The sequence below is a fragment of the Stegostoma tigrinum genome, unplaced genomic scaffold, assembly GCF_030684315.1.
Source record: "Stegostoma tigrinum isolate sSteTig4 unplaced genomic scaffold, sSteTig4.hap1 scaffold_89, whole genome shotgun sequence".
NCBI lineage: Eukaryota > Metazoa > Chordata > Chondrichthyes > Orectolobiformes > Stegostomatidae > Stegostoma > Stegostoma tigrinum.
Window position 1 is genome coordinate 316,731 of NW_026728814.1, and position 26,100 is coordinate 342,830.

A 26,100-nucleotide genomic window follows, 5' to 3' on the forward strand; every position below is an offset into this window, starting at 1 on the left:
AGAGATGACAAACTAGACAGCCCTGTGGAGAGGCTGAAGGAGCTTGGGCTGCTCTTGGAGAAAACTAAGAAGTGATTTTAAAAGTGTTCAAAATTATAAGGGATTTGGTTGGAATGGATAAGAACAATCGGTTCCTTGTGACAGAAGGCTTAAGGAGAAAAGGACACTGATTTAAGATGATCAGCAAAAAGAACCAATGGTGACAAGGATTTTTTTTAAAAATAGCATCATTAGAAACTGGAAAGCTCTGCCTCATTGTGTGGTGGATGCAGCTTCAATTGCGGTCTTCAAAAGTGAGCTACAATTTTCGAAAGGAGAGGTTTCGCAGTATTACACAGTAAAAGGACTTAGGAGTGAACGTAGGCAAGTCCCTCTTTGAGAGCTGGTACAAACATTATCAAATCATTGTCTCTGGGCTATTACCATTTGATGGCTGTACAACATTGCACAAACTGCTGGCTCCCCAGCTATTTCCTACCGCTTTGTCATATTCTGAATAATGACTCACTTTGTCATGCATGCAGTTAAACTTACTTAGCAATTATTTCGCTGGATCCTGAAGAACCACAACTTCCATTTTCCTCACCATTTGCACTGTCAACATTTCCAGAACTGCAATTGATCAAAGAGGACAAATTAAGTCATTTAGAATAGGCAAACTCATCCAGAATTAAATCCAACTCAATTCAACACAAAAAAATCACAGTCTTGAGAGCAGGTTCTTTTGACTTCCACAGGATGCCCACAGGTCTTCATATTGAGGCAGTGCTGGGGTGGGGGTTGGAAGAGACAGAGCAGGGCAATAAGGAGAGAAAACCATTTCTTCAGTATTTCACCCTTGTTGAAAGCCGTTCCTGCGCTGTGCAAGAACTTGATACTGAAAGACAAGGAAAATTCAATCTACCATTGAAAAGCTTTGAAAGCTTTATGCTAATTCAACATTATCCCATCTCTCAAAGTAAGCCAAACATTGCAGAAGCAGTCAAGCAATTGCTTCATGTGATTGCTATTGTCTGGATTGGTGCTCACTGCACTGCCAATTGGGGTATCTTCCTGAGGCAACCCTGACATAATCTTACAGCAAATCCCAACAGTTTCCTTTGACAGTATTAGATCCCAAATACCATACAACAGGATTAATCTGACGTCACATCAAATTTACTTGTCAATTACTCCTTCAGTTTCTGACAAACTTAGGTTTCTACCCACCACACAGTGTGACATGTCAACATTTTCACAGCTGCAAATGGTCACAAAACACCAAATAAATCATTTTACTTGTGCATATTATCATAATGTTAATTTCTGGCACTCTTATCAACATTGGGATTTTTGGCTGAGAGGGGGAATGAGTCAGTAGATGAGGTGTAAAGATGTCAAATAAAGAACCTCTGCACTGGGACAGACAATAAACATCCCAAAAGAGAGGATTTAAGTTTAACTTCCTCATCTCTGAAAAAGAAACACAAGCTCTTTACAGACTATTGACAATTCAACTCTCACAAGCACAGCTTGTAACTCAAAGTTTGATTCGGAGCACTGATGTAGGAATTTGTCATTGCTCAAATTCACTGAAGCTTAAAGGTCAGATTAGTCACCAGTGGCTGTTTTGCTGAAAAAAAAATCATTTTTCTATCCTGCTTCTTTAACAGTTCTGAGTTTAGTTAAAGATCTGGACAGAATAAGCTCAGGATTAATTCCAGGTCTCTGACTTGGGAAAGTGCCTGACTCCATGAATACACATGGCAAATGGCCAAATTAGATAATTAAAAATGCAAACTATTCAATGGCAATATTGTATGGGAGATATACCAAGGCTCGGACACGGGGAGCAGGTCACATTCTTAATTGACGACATATTTCTTCAAATGTTACGGACATTTGGAGGACACTTCAATGAACTTGGAGGAAGTTTGTGGGGAGGGTGCAGCTGAAGCAGGAAGGAGGAACACAGAGAAGTGCTGAGGTGGGGTAGAGGAGATTAACTCATTTCTTTAGCAATTTTACCAGAGCCACATTGTCCAGAAATATAACCTCAATATTGATCTGAAAACAATTTCCCATCTAAGTGTTTTGGATGCTTCAATGGTGATGCTATTATTTTAGACAACTGTCTCTGTTATAAATTTTCCAGGGAGGCAGCCCAGCAGACACTTTATTGTGAGAGAGATAATGGGAACTGCAGATGCTGGAGATTCCAAGACAACAAAATGTGAGGCTGGATGAACACAGCAGGCCAAGCAGCATCTCAGGAGCACAAAAGCTGACGTTTCGGGCCTAGACCCTTCATCAGAGAGGGGGATGGGGGGAGGGAACTGGAATAAATAGGGAGAGAGGGGGAGGCGGACCGAAGATGGAGAGTAAAGAAGATAGGTGGAGAGGGTGTAGGTGGGGAGGTAGGGAGGGGATAGGTCAGTCCAGGGAAGACGGACAGGTCAAGGAGGTGGGATGAGGTTAGTAGGTAGCTGGGGGTGCGGCTTGGGGTGGGAGGAAGGGATGGGTGAGAGGAAGAACCGGTTAGGGAGGCAGAGACAGGTTGGACTGGTTTTGGGATGCAGTGGGTGGGGGGGAAGAGCTGGGCTGGTTGTGTGGTGCAGTGGGGGGAGGGGATGAACTGGGCTGGTTTAGGGATGCAGTAGGGGAAGGGGAGATTTTGAAACTGGTGAAGTCCACATTGATACCATATGGCTGCAGGGTTCCCAGGCGGAATATGAGTTGCTGTTCCTGCAACCTTTGGGTGGCATCATTGTGGCAGTGCAGGAGGCCCATGATGGACATGTCATCAAGAGAATGGGAGGGGGAGTGGAAATGGTTTGCGACTGGGAGGTGCAGTTGTTTGTTGCGAACTGAGCGGAGGTGTTCTGCAAAGCGGTCCCCAAGCCTCCGCTTGGTTTCCCCAATGTAGAGGAAGCCGCACCGGGTACAGTGGATGCAGTATACCACATTGGCAGATGTGCAGGTGAACCTCTGCTTAATGTGGAATGTCATCTTGGGGCCTGGGATGGGGGTGAGGGAGGAGGTGTGGGGACAAGTGTAGCATTTCCTGCGGTTGCAGGGGAAGGTGCCGGGTGTGGTGGGGTTGGAGGGCAGTGTGGAGCGAACAAGGGAGTCACGGAGAGAGTGGTCTCTCCGGAAAGCAGACAGGGGAGGGGATGGAAAAATGTCTTGGGTGGTGGGGTCGGATTGTAATTTGTGACTGCTATAGTCTGGAGTGGCACTCATCACATTGCACTAAAAATTTTGAAGAAATCAATGGTTCCCCATCATTCTCTTTTCACACTGCTGCATTCCAAATGAAGCAGAATTAAAACACATCAAAATTATTTCCGATCAACCTTGCTTCCTCATGGTTACACAGATGCCTGGCAAACTTTGATTCCCACCCACCCGACAATCTATACGGCCAAAATATCTGCAGCTGCAAGTGCTCATGAAGCACAAATTAAGAAAAGGATTTGCATCTACAACTGATTTATAAACACTGAAAATAAATTTTGAAGCCCAAAATGCTCAGTATTTCAAGTCCTCATTCGGTTAAAGTCCAGATGAATGACTACACTGGATGGTTTGCTTTCCAAATTTTCAGAGAAAATATGTCGGTCACTCCAGTTACGTAGGCTGGTGCATTTGACGGGAGGTGGGAGGTTTCGCAGTTTAGCATTGTTGCAAGTTAGACCACCAAGGTCTGGATGTTGAGGGCCAATCAAATTTTCACTGAACATTTTTGAATGTTTTCTATAGATCAAAGGCTGAAATGTGTCATTGATTTAATTACTGGCAATGGCCTCGGAGGGAATAAAGCTGTTTCTTTAATGTGATTTTTATCGTCTCGAATGGCGACATAATCTTTCAAGAGCTACTATATTCACAGCAATTTCTTTTCATGGTATGTATTACGAATGAAGCACAGAAGGATGAAACTTACTTTGAAATTTCTGCAGTCGCTTTCGGTGAACTTGGTTCTTCAACTTTATCAGAGTTTGGGCTGTCAAAGGTTTTGGACCTGCAATTCATTAAGACCATAAGACCATCAGACATTGGAGCAGAAATTAGGCCATTCGGCCCATTGAGTCAGTTCTGCCATTCAGTCATGTGTGATAAGTTCCTCAACACCATTCTCCTGCTTTCTCCCCATAACCCTTAATCCCCTCGATAATCTGTCTCAGTTTTAAATGTACTCAATGACCTGGCCCCCACAGCCTTCTGTGGCAGTGAATTTCACAGATTCAACACTCTCTGGCTGAAAAAGTTTCTCCAAATCTCCATTTGAAAAGATCTCCTCTTTATTCTAAATGTGGGCCCTTGGGTCCTAGTCTGTCCTACCAATGAAAGCATCTTCCCAACATCCACTCTGTCCAGGCCATTCAGTATTCTGAAAGTTTCAATTAGATACCCCTCATCCATCTAATCTCCAATGAGTGTAGTCTCACAGTCCTCAAACGTTCCTCATATTTTAAGCTTTCCATTCCCTGGACCTTTCTCATGAACCTCCTCTGAACCCGTTCCAGGTACAGTGCATACTTCCTGAGATACGGGGCCCAAGTCTGTACACAGTACTCCAAGTATGGCCTGACCAGAGCCTCATAAAGCCTCAGAGGTACAGCCCTGCTGTTACATTCAAGTCCTTTCAAAATAAATGCCAACATTACATTTGCCTTCCTGACTATATAAGGCAAAAATTAAAGACATTGTAAACAAGCACTTGCACCCAGAAATGGCTTCCTTACAAAACGAACATTGAAAAATTTCATGTGGAATCCATAAGGCCATAAGTTTTGGGGGCAGGAATAGCTCATTCGGCCTACTGAGTCTGTTTTGCCATTTGATTCTGGCTGAGATCTTTCTCAAGCCCAATTTCCAGCCTTCTTCTCGAAACCTTGATCCTCTTATTAATCAAGAACGCTTCTCTCTCTCTATCTTAAATAGACCTAATGACTTGGCCTCCACGGCTTTCTGCAATGTTTTCCTCAGATTAGCCACTCCTTGACTGAAGAAATTCTTTCTGACCTGAGTTCTAATGGTTGGTCTCTTCACTCCACGACTGTGCCCGCATGTCCTAATCTCTCCTACTCGTGGAAGCATCTTCTCCGTTCCACGTGCAATCCTTCCAGGCCTCTCAGTATGCTGTAAGTTTCAATGAAATTCCAACCCATCCTTCTAAACTCCATCCTGTACAGAACCAAAACCCTCAACCACTCTTCAAATGAGAAGCCCTCTCAAGTTTTCAAGTACTTATCAACTGGATTTGTTAAACAGGCAACATTTCTGATGTGTATAACTACAATAGATCGTGATTTGTTTTCCCCCTCCAAGTTTTAACTGGTGGTATACAAGTGATTGTGACTGAGTCTGGAAGAGTAGCTGGGGGGAAGCTGCAAGGAAGAAGGAATTTCACCTTTCACACAAGTTTTCAGAACACCACGGTCTGTTTATTTTTGGGCAATGGGGGGAGGTGGGGCATGTAATAACACTGGAAAGCAGAGAGTTAGAGAGTCAAGTTTTTCAATACGTTTACCTGCATTGCATAGTCCAATGTTTGGAAAAGAAACATTCCATTAAAGATCCTGTGGAGAGGCTGAAGAAGCTCCGGCTGCTCTTGGAGAAGACTAAAAAGTGGTTTTAAAAGTGTTCAAAATCATGAGGGATTTGGTTAGAATGGATAAGAACAATCGGTTCTTTGTGACAGAAGGCTTAAGAAGAAAAGGACACTGATTTAAGATGATCAGCAAGAAGAACCAATGGTGACAAGGATTTTTTATTAAATAGCCTATTTAGGAACTGGAAAGCTCGACCTAATAGTGTGGTGGATGCAGCTTCAAATGGGGTCTTCAAAAGTGAGCTACAATTTTCGAAAGGAGATGTTTCGCAGTGTTACACAGTAAAGGGATTTAGGACTGAACATCGGCAAGTCCCTCTTTGAGAGCTGGTACAAACATTATCAAATCATTGTCTCTGGGCTATTACCATTTGATGGCTGTACAACATTGCACAAACTGCTAGCTCCCCAGCTATTTCCTACCGCTTTGTCATATTCTGAATAATGACTCACTTTGTCATGCATGCAGTTAAACTTACTTAGCAATTATTTCGCTGGATCCTGAAGAACCACAACTTCCATTTTCCTCACCATTTGCACTGTCAACATTTCCAAAACTGCAATTGATCAAAGAGGACAAATTAAGTCATTTAGAACAGGCAAACTCGTCCAGAATTAAATCCAACCCAATTCAACACAAAAAAATCACAGTCTTGAGAGATGGATTGTTTTGACTTCCACAGGATGCCCACAGGTCTTCATATTGAGGCAGTGCTGGGGTGGGGCTTGGAAGAGACAGAGCAGGGCAAAAAGGAGAGAAAGCCATTTCTTCAGTATTTCACCCTTGTTGAAAGTTGTTTCTGGGCTATGCAAGAACTAAATACTGAAAGACAAGCAAAATTCAATCTACCACTGAAAAGCTTTGAAAGCCTTATGCTAATTCAACATTATCTCACCTCCCAAAATAAGCCAAACATTGCAGAAGCAGTCAAGCAGTTGCTTCATGTGATTGCTATTGTCTGGACTGGTGCTCACTGCACTGCCAATTGGGGTATCTTCCTGAAGCAACCCTGACATAATCTTACAGCAAATCCCAACAGTTTCCTTTCACAGTATTAGATCCCAAATACTGTACAACAGGTTTAATCTGACGTCACATCAAATTTACTTGTCAATTACTCTTTCAGTTTCTGACAAACTTAGGATTCCACCCACTACACAGTGTGACATGTCAACATTTTCACAGCTGCAAATGGTCACAAAACACCAAATAAATCATTTTAATTGTGCATGTGATCACAATTTTAATTTCTGGCACTCTTATCAACATTGGGATTTTTGGCTGTGAGGGGGAGCCAGTGGGTAGATGAGATGTAAAGATGTCAAATAAAGAACCTCTGCACTGGGACAGACAATAAATATCCCAAAAGAGACGATTTAAGTTTAACTTCCTCATCTCTGACAAAGAAACTCAAGCTCTTTACAGACTATTGACAATTCAACCCTCACAAGCACAGCTTGTAACTCAAAGTTTGATTCGGAGCCCTGATGTAGGAATTTGTCATTGCTCAAATTCACTGAAGCTTAATGTCAGATTAGTCACCAGTGGCTGTTTTGCTGAAAAATTAATTTTATTCATTTTTCTTTCCTGCTCCTTTAATAGTTCTGAGTTTAGTTAAAGATTTGGACAAAATAAGCTCAGGATTAATTCCAGGTCTCTGACTTGGGAAAGTGCCTGACTTCATGGATGCACATGGCAGATGGCCAGATTAGATAATTAAAAACGCAAACTATTCAATGGCAATATTGTATGGGAGAAATACCAAGGCTCGGACACGGGGAGCAGGTCACATTCTTAATTGTAGGAATATTTATTCAAATGTCACGGAAGTTTGGAGGACACTTCAATGAACTTGGAGGAAGTTTGTAGGGAGGGTGCAGCTGAAGCAGGAAAGAGGAACAAAGAGAAGTGCTGAGGTGGGGTAGAGGAGATTAACCCATTTCTTTCATATTTTTTTACCAGAGCCACATTGTCCAGAAATATAACCTCAATATTGATCTGAAAACAATTTCCCATCTCAGTGTTTTGGATGCTTCAATGGTGATGCTATCATTTAAGGCAAATGTCTCTGTTATAAATTTTCCAGGGAGGCAGTCCAGCAGCCACTTTAATGTGATTGCTATAGTCTGGAGTGGCATTCCTTACATTGCAACAAAAAATTTGAAATCAATGATTCTCCATCATTCCTTTTTCACACTGCTGCATTCCAAATGAAGCAGAATTAAAACACATCAAAATTATTTCCGATCAACCTTGCTTCCTCATGGTTACACAGATGCCTGGCAAACTTTGATTCCCACCCACCCGACAATCTGTACGGCCAAAATATCTGCAGCTGCAAGTGCTCATGAAGCACAAATTAAGGAAAGGATCTGCATCTACAACTGACTTATAAACATTGAAAATAAATACTGAATCCCAAAATGCTCTGTATTTCAAGTCCCCAATTGGTCAAAGTCCAGACGAATGACTACACTAGATGGTTTGCTTTCCAAATTTTCAGAGAAAATATGTAGGTCACTCCAGTTACGTAGGCTGGTGCATTTGACGGGAGGTGGGAGGTTTCGCAGTTTAGCATTGTTGCAAGTTAGACCACCAAGGTCTGGATGTTGAGGGCCAATCAAATTTTCACTGAACATTTTTGAATGTTTTCTATAGATCAAAGGCTGAAATGTGTCATTGATTTAATTACTGGCAATGGCCGCAGAGGGAGTAAAGCTGTTTCTTTAATGTGATTTTTATCATTTCGAATGGTGACATAATCTTTCAGGAGCTACTATATTCACAGCAATTTCTTTTCATATTATGTATTATGAATGAAGCACAGAAGGATGAAACTTACTTTGAGATTTCTGCAGTCGCTTTTGGTGAACTTGGTTCTTCATCTTTCTCAGAGTTTGGGCTGTCAAAGGTTTTGGACCTGCAATTCATTAAGACCATAAGACCATCAGACATAGGAGCAGAAATTAGGCCATTCAGCCCATTGAATCTGTTCTGCCATTCAGTCATGGGTGATAAGTTCCTCAACATCATTCTCCTGCTTTCTCCCCATAGCCCTTGATCCCCTTGATAAACAGGAACCTATCTGTCTCAGTTTTAAATGTCCTGGCCTCCACAGCCTTCTGTGGCAGTGAATTTCATAGATTCAACACTCTCTGGCTGAAGAGGTTTCTCCAAATCTTCAATTGAAAAGGTCTCCTCTTTATTCTAAGACCGTGCCCTCGGGTCCTCGTCTCTCCTATCAATGGAAGCATCTTCCCAACATCCACTCTGTCCAGGCCATTCAGTATTCTGAAAGTTTCAATTAGATCACCCCTCATCCTTCTAAACTCCAATGAATATAGTTCTGGATTCCTCAAACGTTCCCTATATGTTTCGCTTTCCATTCCTGGGATAACTGTCGTGAATCTCCTCTGAACCCATTCCAGGGACAGTACATCCTTCCTGAGATATAGGACACAAATCTGCACGCAGCTCTCCAAGTACGACCTGACCAGAGCCTTACAAAGCCTCAGAGATACAGCCCTGTTTTTACATTCAAAATAAATGCCAACATTGCATTTGCCTTCCTGAATATATAAGGCAAAAATTAAAGACATTGTAAACAAGCACTTGCACCCAGAAATGGCTTACTCACAAAACGAACATTGAAGTATTTAGTGTGGATCCATAAGACTATGAGATATAGGGGCAGAATTAGCTCATTCGACCTGCTGAGTCTGCGTTGCCATTCAATTCTGACTGTGATGTTTCTCAAGCCCAATTGCCAGCCTTCTTCTGGTACCCTTGATCCTCTTATTAATCAAGAACCCTTCTCTCTATATATCTTAAATAGACCGAATGACTTGGCCTCGATGGCTTTCTGCAATGTTTTCCACAGATGAGCAACTCCCTGACTGAAGAAATTCTTTCTTACCTTAGTTCTAAAGGTTGGTCTCTTCACTGTGCGACTGCGCCGGCATGTCCTAATCTCTCCTACTAGTGGAAACATCTTCTCCATTCCATGTGCAATCCTTCCAGGTCTCTCAGTATTCTGAAAGTTTCAATGACATTCCCTCCCATCCTTCTAAACTGCATCCTGAACAGAACCAAAACCCTCAACCACTCTTCAGATGACAAGCTCTCCCAAGTTTTCAAGTGCTTATCAACTGGGTTTGTTAAACAGGCAACATTTCTGATGTATGTAACTACAATAGATCGAGATTTGTTTTTCACCTCCAAGCATTAAAAGGTGGTTTGCAAGTGACAGGAGTTGAGTCTGGAAGAGAAGCTGGGGAAGTTGCAAGAAAGAAGGAATTTCAACTTTCACACGTTTTCAAAACACCACGGTCTTCTTTTTTGGGCAACGGGGGGAGGTGGGGCATGTAATAACATTGGAAATAGAGTTAGAGAGTCAAATTTTTCAATATATTTACCGGCAGTGCACAGTCCAATGTTTGGAAAAGAAACATTCCATTAAAGATCGTGTGTAATGCATGCCCAATCATTCACTGGCAATTAAATGGGAGGCGGGAGGATTAGGAAAATGGCAGGGAGGGGGTTTGCCACCTATACATTGCAAAGCTATGTGACATGGGCCAGTTCTCTTTGACACCTGGACTCTCCTTGACTTCTAAGGACTGCCTCCCTCATTTCCCTGATGGCGCCCACCTACACAACCTCAGTGACAATCAGCATTAACAGTTGGGCTGAGAAAGATGCTGATCTGCCATCCCTTTCTCTGGACCAGCAGCTGTCAAAACTGAGCCAAACTGTCAACTGGTGAGTAACGCCGGCAGCAATCTCTGTATTGGTTACCGTTGGAATCGGCCAAGGCCTCCAGGTTTCAGATCCAGCAGAAGGCCTGCAGCATGAACCACAAGCTTCCATCTAAAATTTCTTTTTACAACACTAAGAACAGAGCAAATATTAGAACAACAGCCAACTGTTTCTTTAATATAAAAAAAACAAACTACGGACGCAGACAATCTGAAAGAAAAGCAGATGTTTCTGGAGAAACTCTACAGGTTTTGCAGCATCTGCAGACAGAAAACAGAGTTCAAGTTGAGCCAAGCGACACTTCTTCAGAGATGCAAAGTTCTGAACAGGGGAACCTCAACTCAAAGCGCCCACTCTGCTTTCTCTCCACAGATGCTGCTCAGTTTCAGGAGAAAGTCTCAAAATAATGTTCCTGAAAATGGTGGCCCTCCAGCAGCTGCCCTTCACATAGTTGTATTCTGATTAAAGCATTATTTCCTCACACATTGGATCAATACTTACTTTCTGATCTCTGTAACTGTCTCTGCAGGCACTGGATTTGCAAGCTCCTCACAGCTCGGAATGTTATCACTGTTTCCGCTGCTGAAATTAGTTGTGAAAAATGTCATTTTAAACAAACACTTGCAGCCAGTAATTGTTCGCACATCGGCAGTTTCCTTTGTATTCCTTGTACTCTGAATAAAGCAAAACCTTAACCGCTTGTTGTATTCAAACTTATTCCTTCATGATAGATTTTAGAGTGCATGGTTTCCCATCTACCTTGTTGTTTGCACTGTCAGGTATTCTGCAAATGGTCATAAAAGCGCTATCAAGTAAATTTAAGCGAACATCTACATCCACAATAAAATTATCGTCATACACCTGAAAGACATTGAGTCCGTAATTTGAGCCATTGACAGCTAATTTTGTAACAACAGGTCTAGACGCAACTACAGAATATGGTGATTTGTCTCCACAAAGCCCTTGACTGCAGTTTGCAGGATAAGACCGTGAGACTGGGGTATGGCAGTAAAGAAAGAGAGAGAGAGAGAGAGAGAGAGAGAGAGAGGGAAGGAGAGAGAGAGAGAGAGACGGATGTATCAGATCCATTTCTTCATCATTTTATATTTGTTGCAAAGTCGAATAATATCTTAAACAAAGAGCTCCAGGCCCAAATATAGAAAGGCAACCAACTGTCCGATGAAATACTTCAGATAGTGTCTCGACATACAGGGCTGCATTTCCCAAGTCAACTGGCCTTGGCCTGAGACATGACATTCTTGGTAAAGTGAAGGGGAGTTCATGAGGAAAGCTGAATTCTCTTCTGCACCATTATACTGTATTGTCAGCGGTGGGCAAAGTAGCTGGTTTCATGACTCACTGGGCATGAAGTAAGTCACCAGCTGAAAGCCACTTGTGCCTGTCTGTCTTGCAAATAAGAGAGTTCCACAACTCCCACAGTGGACATTGGCCTGCAAATCTCTTTTGTGTAAGCTCAGCAATACCAACCTTCATGACAGCAAAGAAAAGATTGCAGCTCTGCCTCTATTTCATTCTTTGGTCAACAGTTTTTATAAAATAGATCACCCTCCAGATGTACTGGGAGTAGGTTTTTCTTCAAAACCTTCACAGGAGATTTGAAAGACAGCACAGGCAGACTGAGGGGAGGGGAGGAGGTAGGAACCTCAATTCTTCAACATGTTGTATCCTTAATTCAGAGTTCAGCTATCTAAATGTTTGGCGACAAATGGAGATCTGAATAGTGAATAGATGAGCAATTTTTCACTGAACACTTTTGGATCTTTTCTGTTGATACAACTTTTCTTTTTAAACAAACAAAATCTGTGTAGATTTTTGATACAATCAAACAACTCTGTTCATGTGACTGCTGCTGTCTAGTGTTTGCTGCATTGCTGTGGGAGGAAGGCCCTCCACAGATCTTACAGGAAGTGCCAGCAGGTTTTTTAACATTGTTGTATTTTGGATGAAATTTAATTAAGTCACACATTAGACTAAAGCTTACTTTGTGCTCACTGAATCGATAACTGGAATCTCTTCTGCCTCTGAGGTGCCAAAGCTTCCATATCTGCAATTGGTCAGACAGCACAAACTAAGTGATTTTAAACAAGCTTGAATCTACAATTTGCATTCAGCCACTGAAAAACATCTGAAGGTTCAGGATTTTGGCATTTGAAGCCTTGATTACCAAGTTTGTTAATACTTTGCATTGAAACTCCAATTTGGCACTTTACAGCATACCTGCCTCATCCCCTGCCACAGAGAAGAGTAAAGCATTCAATGTGGTTCAATGTTTTTTTAAAAAATCACTGTTTTAAATTGACAACCACTGCCCTTTAGACACTCGCCCTTCATTCTAGTCTCTTCTACAGGAGGAAACATTGTCTCCATGTCTACCCTGTCCAAATCGTCAGGTTTTTTTTGTTTCAAACACGTTGCCTCTTCCTTCCCTAAACACCAACTGATGCAAGCCTTGCCTGTGCAAATTTTCCTTGTAAGACAAGTCACTTAGTCTTGGTGTTATTCTGGTAAACCTGCTCTGAACTGCGTCTAATATATTTACTTCCATCCTTGAAATACACTGACTAATATAAAGAAAATCATTCAAGATATTGGATAACCAGTGATCCCTAATTTTGTGCTTAAATTCCCTCATGATAAAATGAAAACATTTAATTGCTTTCCAAATTACTTAATGTGTCTGTACATGATCATTTTGTGATTCATGCACGAGGATACCCAGATTCCACTCTATCTCAGAGCAATGCAATCTCCCTCAATAAAAACAAAACTGCTATTCTTTCTGCCAAAATGGACTTCAAATTTACCCATGTACAACTCTATTTGTCATATCGTTGACTACTTGCTAAACCTATATTTCTCTGCAGTATTCCGAAGTCCTCTAAGGTTAATTTTTTAGCGCATCTTTGTCACATCACCAAATCTGTCAGTCATAAATTCATTCCTTCAGAAGTCATGGGCTGGTCGTCAACACTTGGAAAACTTGGGCAGGAACAGATTTTTTAAATTATACTCATACTATACGATCCTAACCATTTTGAACTCAAGTTAATTCTCACGTATAAAAGCACACGTAAAAAGGGATGAATTCCCTGGATCTAATTACAGAACACCAAAATAACTGTAGCAACTAGTCAGACTGTTTCTCCCTTTCACCATGGATAAAGGAAAATTTTGAAATGTAGGGTGCCTGTAAGGTGAACGGATGCTATAAACATCCGTTGAATTATGATGATCTTTTAGCCGAATTAAAATGGTTGGCTCAAACACTAATCTTAAACACAAAATCTGACCAATTGGTAAAATGGGTTTGAACTTTTGAATGGCATGGAAGCCACTTTGTTGTTGACTTTTTAAAAACTCCAAGAATCTCCCTGCAGATGGAGACTTTCACCAAAAGACAATGGACAAGTTAGAGATCTAAGCAGCCAAAGTCATAAACAGTTACACTGTGAAAGGAGGAGATAGTAAATATAACAGATGATTGTCTTAACCACAGCTACCTTAGAGTTTAATGAGAACCAAACTCCTCAAATTTCAACAAACCACAGTTTGCTGAGATTCCTTGGTTTTACGAAATTTTCACTTTACCTTTAAAAGAATACCATCATCTAAGATGACCACCGGCCTAACACAAAAGCAAATAAGAAAGTAATAACCTGCGAAGAATCGTTGTCCACTATCTCACCTCTGAGAGATAACGTGAGACACATGCGTGAGCTGTGATGTTTCAAATTCTACGGCAAGTATGGGTCATCTTTTTTTAAAAACTCAGAAGCTTCTGGTTGGAATTATTCTGCTGGAACATTTATTTACTTGGGCAAAGAATTGAGAATATTTTGGCAACAGGCAAAAAGAGAAACCCAAATTCCCTTTTGAAAGGTCCAGCTGGATCGATTTCTGCAACCTATTGGGTTCATGAAAGCCTGCTCATTAGCTTACTGCTTTGAAGAAAAATCTAATAATCTCTGGTTATTTGCTGATTTTCTCCAATTTTTTAACCATAGCACATTTGGGAAACTTTTCCTACCCAGGGATATCCCTCTAATGTCAGAGGTACATCAATTGCAGGTCAGCAGTGGTGAGAATCGCTTTGTCCCCGAACTGAGTTTTTATAAGTTACCCCAAAACACCATTTGTGAAGTACATAAACTGTTCAATGCTCACCCAACATGCAAAAAAACTAATGTATGAAAACTGAGGTGACAAGAGAAACCATCACTGATGTCATTTGAAAAACATTTCACCCATTATTACAGAACTGCGGTATTCCTGCATATTTCAGTTGGAAGCAGACATTCATTTGACCAACATTTCAGTTTTGCAATGAAGGTTCCTCACCCTGAACTCAGCTTCCAAACTTTGATTGTTATGCCCAACACAGACTTACAGACAATTGATCAGAGATAATGGGAACTGCAGATGCTGGAGAATCCGAGATTACAAAGTGTGGAGCTGGATGAACACAGCAGGCCAAGCAGCATGTTCGGAGCACAAAAGCTGGGTCTAGGCCTGACATGTCAGCGTGTGTGCTCCTAAGATGCTGCTTAGCCTGCTGTGTTCATCCAGCTCCACACTTTGTTATTACAGACAATTGATAGGCTTCTTTCAATTAAAATAACATTTTTCCATTCACTACATGCAGAAACTTAAACATTCCAAACATAGTTGTAGGAAGCTCCAAACTACATAAAAAGCATTGAAGGAAGTCAACGTCACTGTTTATCTTTAATACCAAGGTCCAGACATTGTCCTAATACATTCACCACACTTTTTAATCGTTGTATTGTACTGGTTCTCGATCGCTTCATTATTGCGAAAAAATAATCAAAAATACATTGGCAGCTGTCTCAGCATTATGTTTTGTGAGTATGTTTTATTCACTTCTGTCCCAAATCACTAGCCGGGTGCTTAAACATGATTTGTGCCACCATTTGGGATCAGGGATATTGGAAGGCGATGGGGGCACAAAACAGGAGAACTGAAGGACTGCTTTGCCTTGTTGTAAACAAACAAGCTCATCAGTCCCACTGCAGTCTCTCTTTATGAAGGACTTCAAGTCTAATTACTTTTAATCAAGTTATTCAAACTTATTATGACACATGACATAGGAGATAGAATTTGAATCCGGACCTTTTAGGCAGAAGGTGGAAGATAAAACCATCTGTGTGGAGGATAAAATCCTCCAGAATACTTTAAAAAATGTGGACTTTTCTGATGAAACTGGATGAAAGTTAAAGCCCAAATTTGCAGAGCTTAATGTCCAAGGGATTGGGGTGCAGGTAAGTTTGTGTCTTCAATGAACAAAAAATAGTCTCCCTAACTGAGGGTTGGATGGAGATTCTCAGTTTACTGAGAGTTGTTTCCATATGGCTAGTTTCAGCGATTCATTGCCAGAAGGATTAATAACAAAAATTACTCGACAGAACATACTTTTCTATCATTACCATTAAACAAAGGAGATGCTCATAAGATTTATGCTCACTTGTCCAGGAGGATGTACAACACACTTTCAGCAGTGGTATATGCTTTGTATGTCGAAAAGAATGTGCGGATGTAGAAACGCTCCTTGTTCATGAGAGCGATTACAAAATTTTCGACAAGTCTTTTTGAGGTCTCAGAGTGAAGAATTTGAACGTTGGAGGTATCGACAGCGAGATGGGATGGAAGCTCATCTCCTGATGCCTACAGAGAATACAAATTTAAAAAGTAAATGTGATGCAGGAACAATGTTTATTTGTATAGATCTCTGACATGGTAGAAATATTTCAAAATGCTTCACATTTACATAATCATTTAAAAATCGCTCCAAGATTCATGAAGCTAAAACTAGGGCAGGTCACCAAAAGCTTGGTCAGAAAGATTGGTTTTGAGGACAAAGAGGAGATGTTTTGGAACAGTGTCCCAGAACTGGGTAGCTGAACACACCAATGACAGGATAAAGAAGATCAAGCATGCAGGCAAGATCAAAGTGGCCGGAATTAGAAGTGCAAAGATATGAGCATTGAAGGGTTGGAGGGGAATACCATTGATGAGGAGATACAATATGTTCAATCCAATGATAAAGCAGCTGGTCACTTCATGTATTGCTTGAACCATTAAAAAAAACACAAAGTTAAAGTCAAAACATTACAGAAACATGGCCAGCTAGATTCATACAAAACAGAAATTTGAGCCTTGGAGTTATTTTGTGTCGATCTCAAGAATATTAAACCATCATTTTAAGTAAATAAACATTTAATATTAAATCCCTTCAGCTGACTACCCACTATTTCTCAATTTCTACTTTAATCCAGTCATCAGACGGGCCAGAAAGTTTCCACAACAGAGAAAATGTGGAATTATGTGCAGCAACTTCTGTCTACAGCTCGAGGCCACAGCCAGCAACAGGAAACATGACAGTCTGGCTTCAATCCTGTTTGAATTCTCTGCTAACAATATCACTGACTTCACATTTCTGAACAATATTGTTCTGAGGAATCTAATTACTCTTGAAAGCAAGCTTACATAACTGGAAGGAAAGCAGAGAGGTGTAAAATGTTTGCTGACTTGGCGGAAAATAGAAGGAGGGAGAAACTGAAGAAAAAGGAAACCTCTGTTTTTTTTTTGTTCCACAACTCGTGCCATGCAAGGTCTCTTCCAATGTGCTGCCGAAGGGTTATCATACTTGATACTGTGGAGTGTGCAAAAGAAATTAAGAACTCTCACAAAGAACTTCATAGTTCAAATCACATCAAGCACCCCTATATCAAATTCAGTTTCCTTCATGTCAGCAGATGAATATACCTTTGGGATTGGGCAGGGGTCAGGGTGGAGCATGTCAGCAAAGGAGGGAATTGGAGCACTCTTGAAGGAGCCTGATTTGAAATTTGAAATCCAATGCGAACCTCTCAACTTTGCCAGAGTAGCTGACCGGTTCTGTCAGAATTATGAATCGTCTGTATTCACAGGAAATGTATTTCCAAGACTTGTTCCAAGTAATAGAAAATTGTACAAAATGTGTTTCAATTAAATGAAGTTGCCGTTTTAAGAACTTTACCCCACACAAGTATAAAAAAGCATGACTGCAGAAAAGCATAACCTCCAAACAAAGATAACAAAGTGTGGAGCTGGATGAACACAGCAGGCCAGGCAGCATCTTTGGAGCACAAAAGCTGACGTTTCGGGCCTAGACGCTCCATCAGAAAAGGGGGAGGGGGAGAGGGTTCTGAAATAAATGGGGAGAGAGGGGGAGGCGGACCGAAGATGGGTAGAGGAGAATATAGGTGGAGAGGAGACAGACAAATTTCGAGGCAGGAATGGAGCCAGTAGAGGTGATTGTAGGTAGGGAGGTAGGGAGGGGATAGGTCAGGCTGGGGAGGTCGAATAGGTCAAGTGGGTGGGATGAGGTTAGACAGAAGGAAATGGGTGTGTTGCTTGGGGTGGGAGGAGGGGATAGATGAGAGGAAGAACAGGTTAGGGAGGCAGGGGCAAGGTGGGCTGGTATTGGGATGCGGTAGGGGAAGGGGAGATTTTGAAGCTCAATTTGTTTATGTGTCATCATATTTTGATCCAGAAAGACAAATAACATTAAAAATAAATTGATGTTTTATGACGATGATGACAATCTCAGTGAGAGAAATTATGTAATGTCCATCTTTAAATATTAAAAGAGCAAAACTATTGAATGTTTGCAATACATTACTAAAACAAAGGCTACCAGCTGCCAATACATTGCCTTCAACATTTTTAATGGTGAAATCTCTGTTCCTTTCTCTCTCACCCTACTACTCATTCCTTCCATCTGTTCTGCTGTTGTGGTAAAAGGCTATCAGCTCCCCTACTCAAATTTACTTCATAATCATTCTTCCCGCTCCTTTCCTTCCCATTCATTGCACGGTGTAACAGAAGAAAGGACAGGATATCTATGGAAGGATGTGCCCTCCAGTGTTCTAAGTTTTCACAATTCCAGCAAAAAGGAAAAAAAAATACAATCGAGCGCAGTAAATCACGGTCCCTCAACGCACAGTTTTTGCGGCGATAAATCAAAACTGGTGCGTTTTCTCAGTATATTGTACACATGCAGTCAGTAAGCAATCAACAGGCATGGAGGAAATCTCTCAAGCAGATATTAATATGTCAATAAAAGCAGGATGGAAGAGTTGAAGTTAATTATGCAGCGGAGAGAATCAACTGAAGTGTGCACATTCAGGTTTCAAATATTAAGTAGAGTTCCACATGAACATTGTTTTATTTCCCTCTCGTAGTCAAAATGCCACAACACACTAGCTTGCCTGACAGATGACATGTTCTTTTCTTGTTTCGAATTCAGGAACTGGTTTGCAAATCTGGTTCAGATTTGGACTTTGTTCACTGAAGGTTGCCAGGCACAGCATGTGGCAGAGCAGTGGAAAGTGGCCAGTGATTGAAACACCATCTAATGCCCACTCTTAACCCCTATTAACACACTCCAGTTTGTGGCGACAAGTTAGTTCTAGTCATGATGATTGTCAAAAATTTATGAAAAACATGACAGTTATTTTCACCACCCCCACTACACGACATCAAGGGACACAATTCCTCTTCATGATTATATCGTTGCTCTATGTTCATCATGAATGTAAATTGGGTGACTATTCTATCTCAGTCTTAAATTGAAAAGAAGAATTTGCACATGTCGCTTACTTAATTAATAACAATTAGAAAAGTTTGAACAGATCTCTATCCTAGTACACAGCATACTTTTGTTACTCCATTTGTCTTACAGTTTGCTTGCTGAATATCTCAGAACTTAAACTATATTTTTTGAATTCATAGGAATAAGGTCTCTTGAGCTTGCTCCATTGTATCACATCATGATGCATTTCTCTCTTAACTCCATTTATCCATTTACTGTGAATACACTAGCGTAACATAAATGGCAGTCTTGAAGTTCTGAATGAACCCAACAGACTTCAACTTCAGAACCTCCAATGGACGACATTTTTTGGAAAAACGTCTGTCGCCAGATTTCACACCCATCGGACGTAGCTCGGATTTGAAAAGTGCAGCAATAGATATTTCCTGACATAAACAGTCAGTGATTATCACAAAAAAACCCAGCTTGTCTGTTCCAAAGTGACCCACCTTCGAAAAAAAAGTCACCATTACCACACCACATCATAGGGCTGTGCTCACATGAGTGAGAGAGAGAGAGACAGCTGGTGATTGTTTAACCAGCATGTCAGGCACGGGGAGAAGTCGATAAGGACAAACCCTCATGGTCAACACAAATGTTTATTTCCTCTTTCAATATCACCTTGCTCTTCCTTAGAACAATTGAAACTTTAAAAGGCCAAGTGAGCAGATGAGAGCATCAGCCTTCAAACATTTCAGCTCCCTCAAAATAAAACGGGACAAACCTGTGACCAAATATATAAAACATCTTGCACATCGTGGAAGAATGTGCGAGTGAGTGAGTGTTGGATGGTGTAGAGGAATATGAAGAATAAGTAATCAGGGGATTGGAATTTGTTGTGTGTGAAAAAGCAAGGATAGTACATACCATTTTTATTCTGAGTAGTATGACGGAAATCTGACTGCTTCGGCAAGCTGACTGACCGGAAACAACAGTCAAATCTATAAGATAAGTGAAAACATCATGAGAGACAAAACCAAATTCAACATATAAAGAGAAAGACTGCCATAAAAAAATTAAATACTGGACCAAAAAAGATAAAATGCTGACTTCAGTGTAGTTACATGTGTCCATGATCTGTTTGCTCTTCTGATATCATGTTGCTCTTGTTCAGAAAACACAACTTTAAAATCCTAACTGAGCCAACACGGACGTCAGGATTCAGACTTTTTAGGCCACTCAAAATAAAAATCAACAAAGCTTTCACATCAATATATGAATAAAAATCACTCTACACACCCTGGAAGCACTGTCTCAGAATCTAAAGGGAGTAACCCAGAGTCAAAGCAAGCGAGGCTGCCTTCATGCAGGATCGGTTCACCAAGAGCAGTCTCTGGCATTAATACAGGGTAATGGGCTCTGCCAGATGGACACCTGAGGCAGTCAGCTTCTCAGAATCCACACCTCTGCAGTCCAGTGAGTGGGACACAGTCAGCCCAGTGGGAGACCGAACCCGGTGTGGGGAGTGGGGAGAAAACAGCTGGGAAACTGTAGAGACATCAGTTAGATGTCGGGTCACCTATTGCTCAGTCTGTCAAGGTCGCAAAAGGGGGCTGCCACATCAGTCCTCATTGTGCTCAAAGATATTACACTGAGAACTGTCTGACTCCAGGGTCAGGCTGCTGTCATTGATGCAAGGCTGACAACTACTACTTTTCACAGGTGTCATGGACCGCTGCTGTTTTAATCTCGTCGGATACGGGAGGCACGGTGGCTCAGTGATTAGCACTGCAGCCTCACAGTGCCAGGAACCCGGGCTCGATTCCAGGCTCAGGCTGACTGTGTGGAGTTTGCATATTCTCCCCGTGTCTGCATGGGTTTCCCCTGGGTGCTCCCACAGTCCAAAGATGTGTCGGCTAGGTGGATCGGCCATGCTAATTTGCCCGTAGTGTTGAAGGGTGTGTGGGTGAAAGGAAGATGGGTCTGGGTGGGATGCTTCAAGGGGCGGTTTGGACTTGTTGGGCTGAAGGGCCTGTTTCCACACCGTAGGGAATCTAATCTAATTTAATATGTCACAGATGAGTATGAGCAAATGGAACAAAGGAGCAGGAATATTTCCAAGATAACAAAGTGTGGGGCTGGATGAACACAGCAGGCCAAGCAGCTGCAGTTCCCTGCTGTGTTCATCCAGCTCCACACTTTGTTATCTTGGATTCTCCAGCATCTGTAGTTCCCATTGTCTCTAAAGGCAAATTTCCATGTGAGGTCTGGAATAAGTGAGTCGATGCCTGACTGAACACAGGGAGACAAGGAACTGGATTGAAGCTTGTGCTTTGTGAAAAATTAATGATAACTCATACCTTTCAGAATCAAAGTGGGTTGGAGTCTGAGGAATGAGAAAGGTGAAGTATCGTCAAACCTAAAAGACAAATGAAAACACCATAAAAGTAAAAACCAAATTCAACATGAAAAGAGAAAGAGTACGATCACACTTAAATACTAGACCAAAAAATATGCTGACTTCAGCCTCATTACATATGTCAAATATTCATTTGCGCCTTCACTGTCTACTTGGTCTTCCTTCAACAATTTAACATTTTAACATGTCAACTGAGCAGCCAGGACATCACCCTTCAGATACTTCAGTTCAAAATGAAACTCAACAAAGCTTTGCTCTAATCCAACACCTTGAACATCTGGAATGATTTCCCAAAGGGCCTTTTTCATCTAAATACTATTTTTTGGCTGCTGTAATGTAGGAAAGGCACTGGTTAATGTGCAGAAAGCACGTTTTCATGAATAACAATTGGTAATGATTAGCTTTTCCATTGAAATAACATTCACTGAGGGATAAATAGTAGATGATTTATACGGGAGAATTCCATTCTTGTTTTTTTTGCGAATTGTTGTGATAATGGGATCTTGCGGTCATCCGAGATGAACATTTTTCCTGCTAACATCACCTTCAGCAAAGACCAGAAGAAACATTTTCCTCCATCAAAGAGCGGACACAAAAATGTGGCCAATATAATTTTGGTTTTGGCAAGTACTGGAACCATTGCGACCCACAACATACACGCATTAATTCAATCGGGTTACCCCAAATTCACATCATTTTTCCAGTTTTCCCGTCTTTGAAATTCGTACTAAAATCCAATTTCTTTACAAATAGTGTCCAGTATATATTGAATTCAAATTACCTCAAAACTCTTCTCACAACCAAGAGTGATACCACAAAGGTATTGCTCCTTTCCCTCCGCTTCAATTAGTGTTAGTTCTAATTACACTGATGAGGGAGAGAAAAGAAATAAGCGATTCGCACTTGAAACTGCAGAGCTACAAGTCTGCAATGTTCACCTCACGTTGTCTCAACATGAAGTGAAGACACACAGCAGTTATTGTTTATTCTTGTTTGTGTTTATGACATCACAGGCAAACCATTGTGATGTCACTGGGCTTATTCTTTTTTAAAAGAAAACCTTCCCGAGAAAGAACACAAAACCTGTTCGAGCAGTTACCTGCTGTTTTCCACTTCATCTCCGTGTACGCGGTTGTCATGTGGGGAGGGCTTGTTTGTAAACGTGGGCATCATAACATGGATGCAGTTTCCCATCTTCACCATCTTCCCTTAACAGCCTTCCTGGGATATTGCCCATGGGGGTGAAGGCACCAGGAGGCCTGCCCACATGTGACCAATACGTCTATTAATTTATTTGGTGGCCAGACTGGCTGGTCAGCTGTCAAGAGGATGGATGGTCTCATCTGTCCTGAAAGTCCCTTAAAAACATCCCTGAGGTTAATTTAACCTTTATATTCACCTTCGAATCCTTTGCACTCCTCTCATCACAGTCACAACAACACTTACTGTTATGTCCTGCATGTTCACCAACTCTCTATTCATGCTCATACATTACCTTCAGTTCCAGAGCCCTTATCTTATCTATTAGCCACCAGTGTGACACCCTACAAAGTGCCTCTTGGGAATCCAAGTGTTATGCAGCTGTTGGTTTCCTCTTTGCGACCTCACTTGTTTGACTCTGAAAAAGGAATGAAATTGTCAAACATGCCTGGCCCCAGGGTGACCTTGAACTTACCTGCAACTGCCCTGTCTCCATCATGGAATGTCTTCTTCTGGATTGACCACGTTGATTTAATCAGATGATACGATTTTTGTTTTAAAAGCATTGCTGAAACATACTTAATGAAGAGACATTATTAAGCACTTTCCCAACTGATTGAAATCATGTTAACTGGCTTTATCCCTTATTTTTGCTCCTCTTTCTTTCTTACATAGCAGTGTTACAACTGCTAATTTCTACTGAACTCAGACTTTTCCAGAATCCAGGATATTTTGGTAAATCAGAAACCAAAATATCTACGATGTCTGAAGCTGGGCTCCAGGGGTATTCAGTTTCTTGGAAGGACTGACAAGAAGGAGGAGGTAGGTCAGCATTACTGGTTACGGAATAAAATTAATATGGTAATGACAATGGATATTAGTTCTGGTGAAATGGAGTCTGGGTACAGTTTAGAAACATCAAGGGACAGAAATTGACAGTGGTCGATGTATATCCACCCCAGTCAACTCAAGTGGTAATTTTAGCAGAAGGCACTAAACAGGAAATTGAAGACACCAGCAGAAAGGGAGAGCTCTAACTGTGATGAAAGGTCACTGACTTCAAGAGTCAGGTGACTTCAGTCTGCATAAAGATTGGGCAAAGCAAATCAGTTATCATTGCATACAGGAGGAATTCCTGACATACTTATTAAATTCATTCACGGGATGAGGGCATCACTGGCTAGGGTAACATTTATTACCAATTCCTAAATGTCCAGAGAGCAGTTAAGAGTCAACCACATTGCTGTGGGTCAGGAGTTACATGTAAGCAAGGCTGGCAGTTTACTTCCCTTAAAGGACAACAGATTCATGCTCATCATTAGACGCTTAATTCCAGGTTTGTATTGAATTCAAATTCCGCCGTCTGCTGCAACTGGATTCAAACACAAGTCCCCAAAGTACTATCTGGGTCTCTGGATTAAGTGTCCAGTGATAACAATCTCAGGCCACTGTCTCCCCAATGAAGTGTGTGCAGTGCGGGTTTCTGGGTCAACACTTTGAGGAACCAACAAGCAAAACTGAAGTTTGAGGTGGGAAGACTGTGTCCATGCCCCCTCGGGGAAGTGACCCTCATTTTCACCCACAGAAGGAAACTAACAAGGACACCTTCCACTGAGAGTGCCAGAGGCTTTCGGAGAGAGCAACCCCCAGAAAGCAGAACGTCACTCACTTGGCTCTATTGTCCCATTCCAGACTCCAAAACTAGAACCTGTTTACAGCAACAAATGGAAGTATTTGATGGATGCCCTGGGTTTGTGCTCCTCCCCCATTGCTCACCTGCAGTTTTCCTGCTTCACCTTGTACTTCCAGCCAAACATCACTGATGTCAGCTGCTTCCTGCCATTCCAAATGCTGCTCCTCAAGTGGAAGGACAAACAGCAATGTGGAAATTCACACATATTTCTGGTCTGTGGAGGAAATGATACTGTTATAATTTCAGATAATTTTTAAAGGGCTCTTTTTGACCTTTGAAGCAGGGGGTGTGCAAACACTATCACAGGCTCGAACTCACAACCACTTGTTTCTGAGACCAGTGCTCTGACCACTGAGCTGTGCAGCCAGGCACAAGGCATGGAAAGAGGGTCTCATGTATTGGAAATAGCAAAAGAATAGATAACTGGAGACTATTATATATCAAGACGTAACAAAACCGAAACAGAGCAGAGGGGCATCATGTGCAGAAGGTTGGGAGAATGCAAGGCCGAATCAGACAGTGTCCTGAGTGCCATAAACTGATCTTTCCTGCTGGTCCAGAGATTACGATTCAGTGCCTTCACTGTCGTAGCCTGTTCATGGTTATCATTTAAAGTAATAATCACAAAATATTGACTGATCTTGAGAAGCAGAATTATGTCATTGATCAGTCAAAATCAATTCACTCCATGTTACAGTTCCACAGCAGCAATGCCAGCTGAAACTGCCTGGTGTGCAATCAGTTTAAAACAAGAATAGAGGGGAGGTCAGGAAAAGTGAAGGGCAATGGTAGTTTGTGAGAGGTGACTGGAGGCCAAGTGGAGCCAGGTTCAATGTGGGTGTTGAAGACCAGTCTTCACTGTTACCCTGGCATACAGATCACATTGGATCAATCACACAAGGATCCTCCTTTGTGTGTTGTCTTTTGCACACAACAACTCGGGTCAGTGCCTCGAGGGGCTCGGATATTTTTAATTTGGCAACTAACTCAGGTCAGTGGTGCACAAACTAAGCTGTGTCGGGACACTATTTAAATGGGTCACCACTCATTGCAATGACCCAGAACTATGCAGAAAGAGGAAGAACACCAATACAAAATCTTCGCTTTGAATGGCTATCCCTGCAATTTCATCCACAGGTACTGACTAAACAGCAACACGAAGAGGACACATTATGCCCTAACACACTGGACACACTGCCACACATCAAGAACATATCAGAACTGACAACTCCTATGACCACTAGGAATTACGGTAGCACACAAGCCCAAAGCCATGCTACGACAAACATTCTCAAGGATTAAAGACACCATACCCACGACATGCAGAACTGACAGTGTTTACAAAATACTGTGCAACGATTGCCACAAACATTATATCAGACAGACAGGAAGGAAACTAGCCGTCAGTGTACATGAACATCAGCCGGCAGCAAAATGACATGACAAACTTTCCCTAATATCAGTACACCCGGATAATGAAGGCCATCAGTTTAACTGGGACAACATAACCGTAGTAGTGCAATCCAAACATAGCCACACATGGGAATTCCTAGAGGCATGGTTCTCAATCCATAATGCAGTCGGCACACATATAGAATTGGACCCCATATGCAACCCATACAGAACAGAATGCGAAATGACACAAGTTGCCGGAACAGACCGGGCAGTATAAATTTCAAGTGGAGGAGAACAACATCGCTTCTTCGGAAGTCTCACTCATGACGTTACCTTGCGTGGTGACGAAAAGTCTGAACGAAAACAAGCCAGCTGGGTGAGCAAGTTTACAACTTTACTTGTTATCTTTACCGTTTAATGTGTG

The 26,100-nt window shown here is 41.6% G+C and overlaps 1 protein-coding gene across 2 annotated transcripts in view; it reads right to left on the minus strand.

Annotated features, from left to right (window-relative positions):
* The window catches only part of LOC132209349 (ral guanine nucleotide dissociation stimulator-like 1), a 56,519-nt gene extending 33,897 nt beyond the window's left edge, over positions 1–22,622 (minus strand). The window contains exons 1-10 of one of the 2 annotated variants that reach the window (XM_059644474.1): positions 22,488–22,622; positions 21,330–21,388; positions 19,897–19,970; positions 15,859–16,058; positions 12,358–12,420; positions 10,857–10,937; positions 8,440–8,517; positions 6,076–6,153; positions 3,926–4,003; positions 535–612 (exon numbers count right to left, since the gene is read on the minus strand). In XM_059644474.1, coding sequence (XP_059500457.1) covers positions 535–612; positions 3,926–4,003; positions 6,076–6,153; positions 8,440–8,517; positions 10,857–10,937; positions 12,358–12,420; positions 15,859–16,058; positions 19,897–19,970; positions 21,330–21,388; positions 22,488–22,591 — 893 coding nt within the window. In that variant the 5' untranslated portion in view covers positions 22,592–22,622. The remainder of the gene's footprint in view (positions 1–534; positions 613–3,925; positions 4,004–6,075; positions 6,154–8,439; positions 8,518–10,856; positions 10,938–12,357; positions 12,421–15,858; positions 16,059–19,896; positions 19,971–21,329; positions 21,389–22,487) is intronic. The other variant, XM_059644475.1, reaches the window with a different exon arrangement.
* Positions 22,623–26,100: the final 3,478 nt, after the last annotated feature.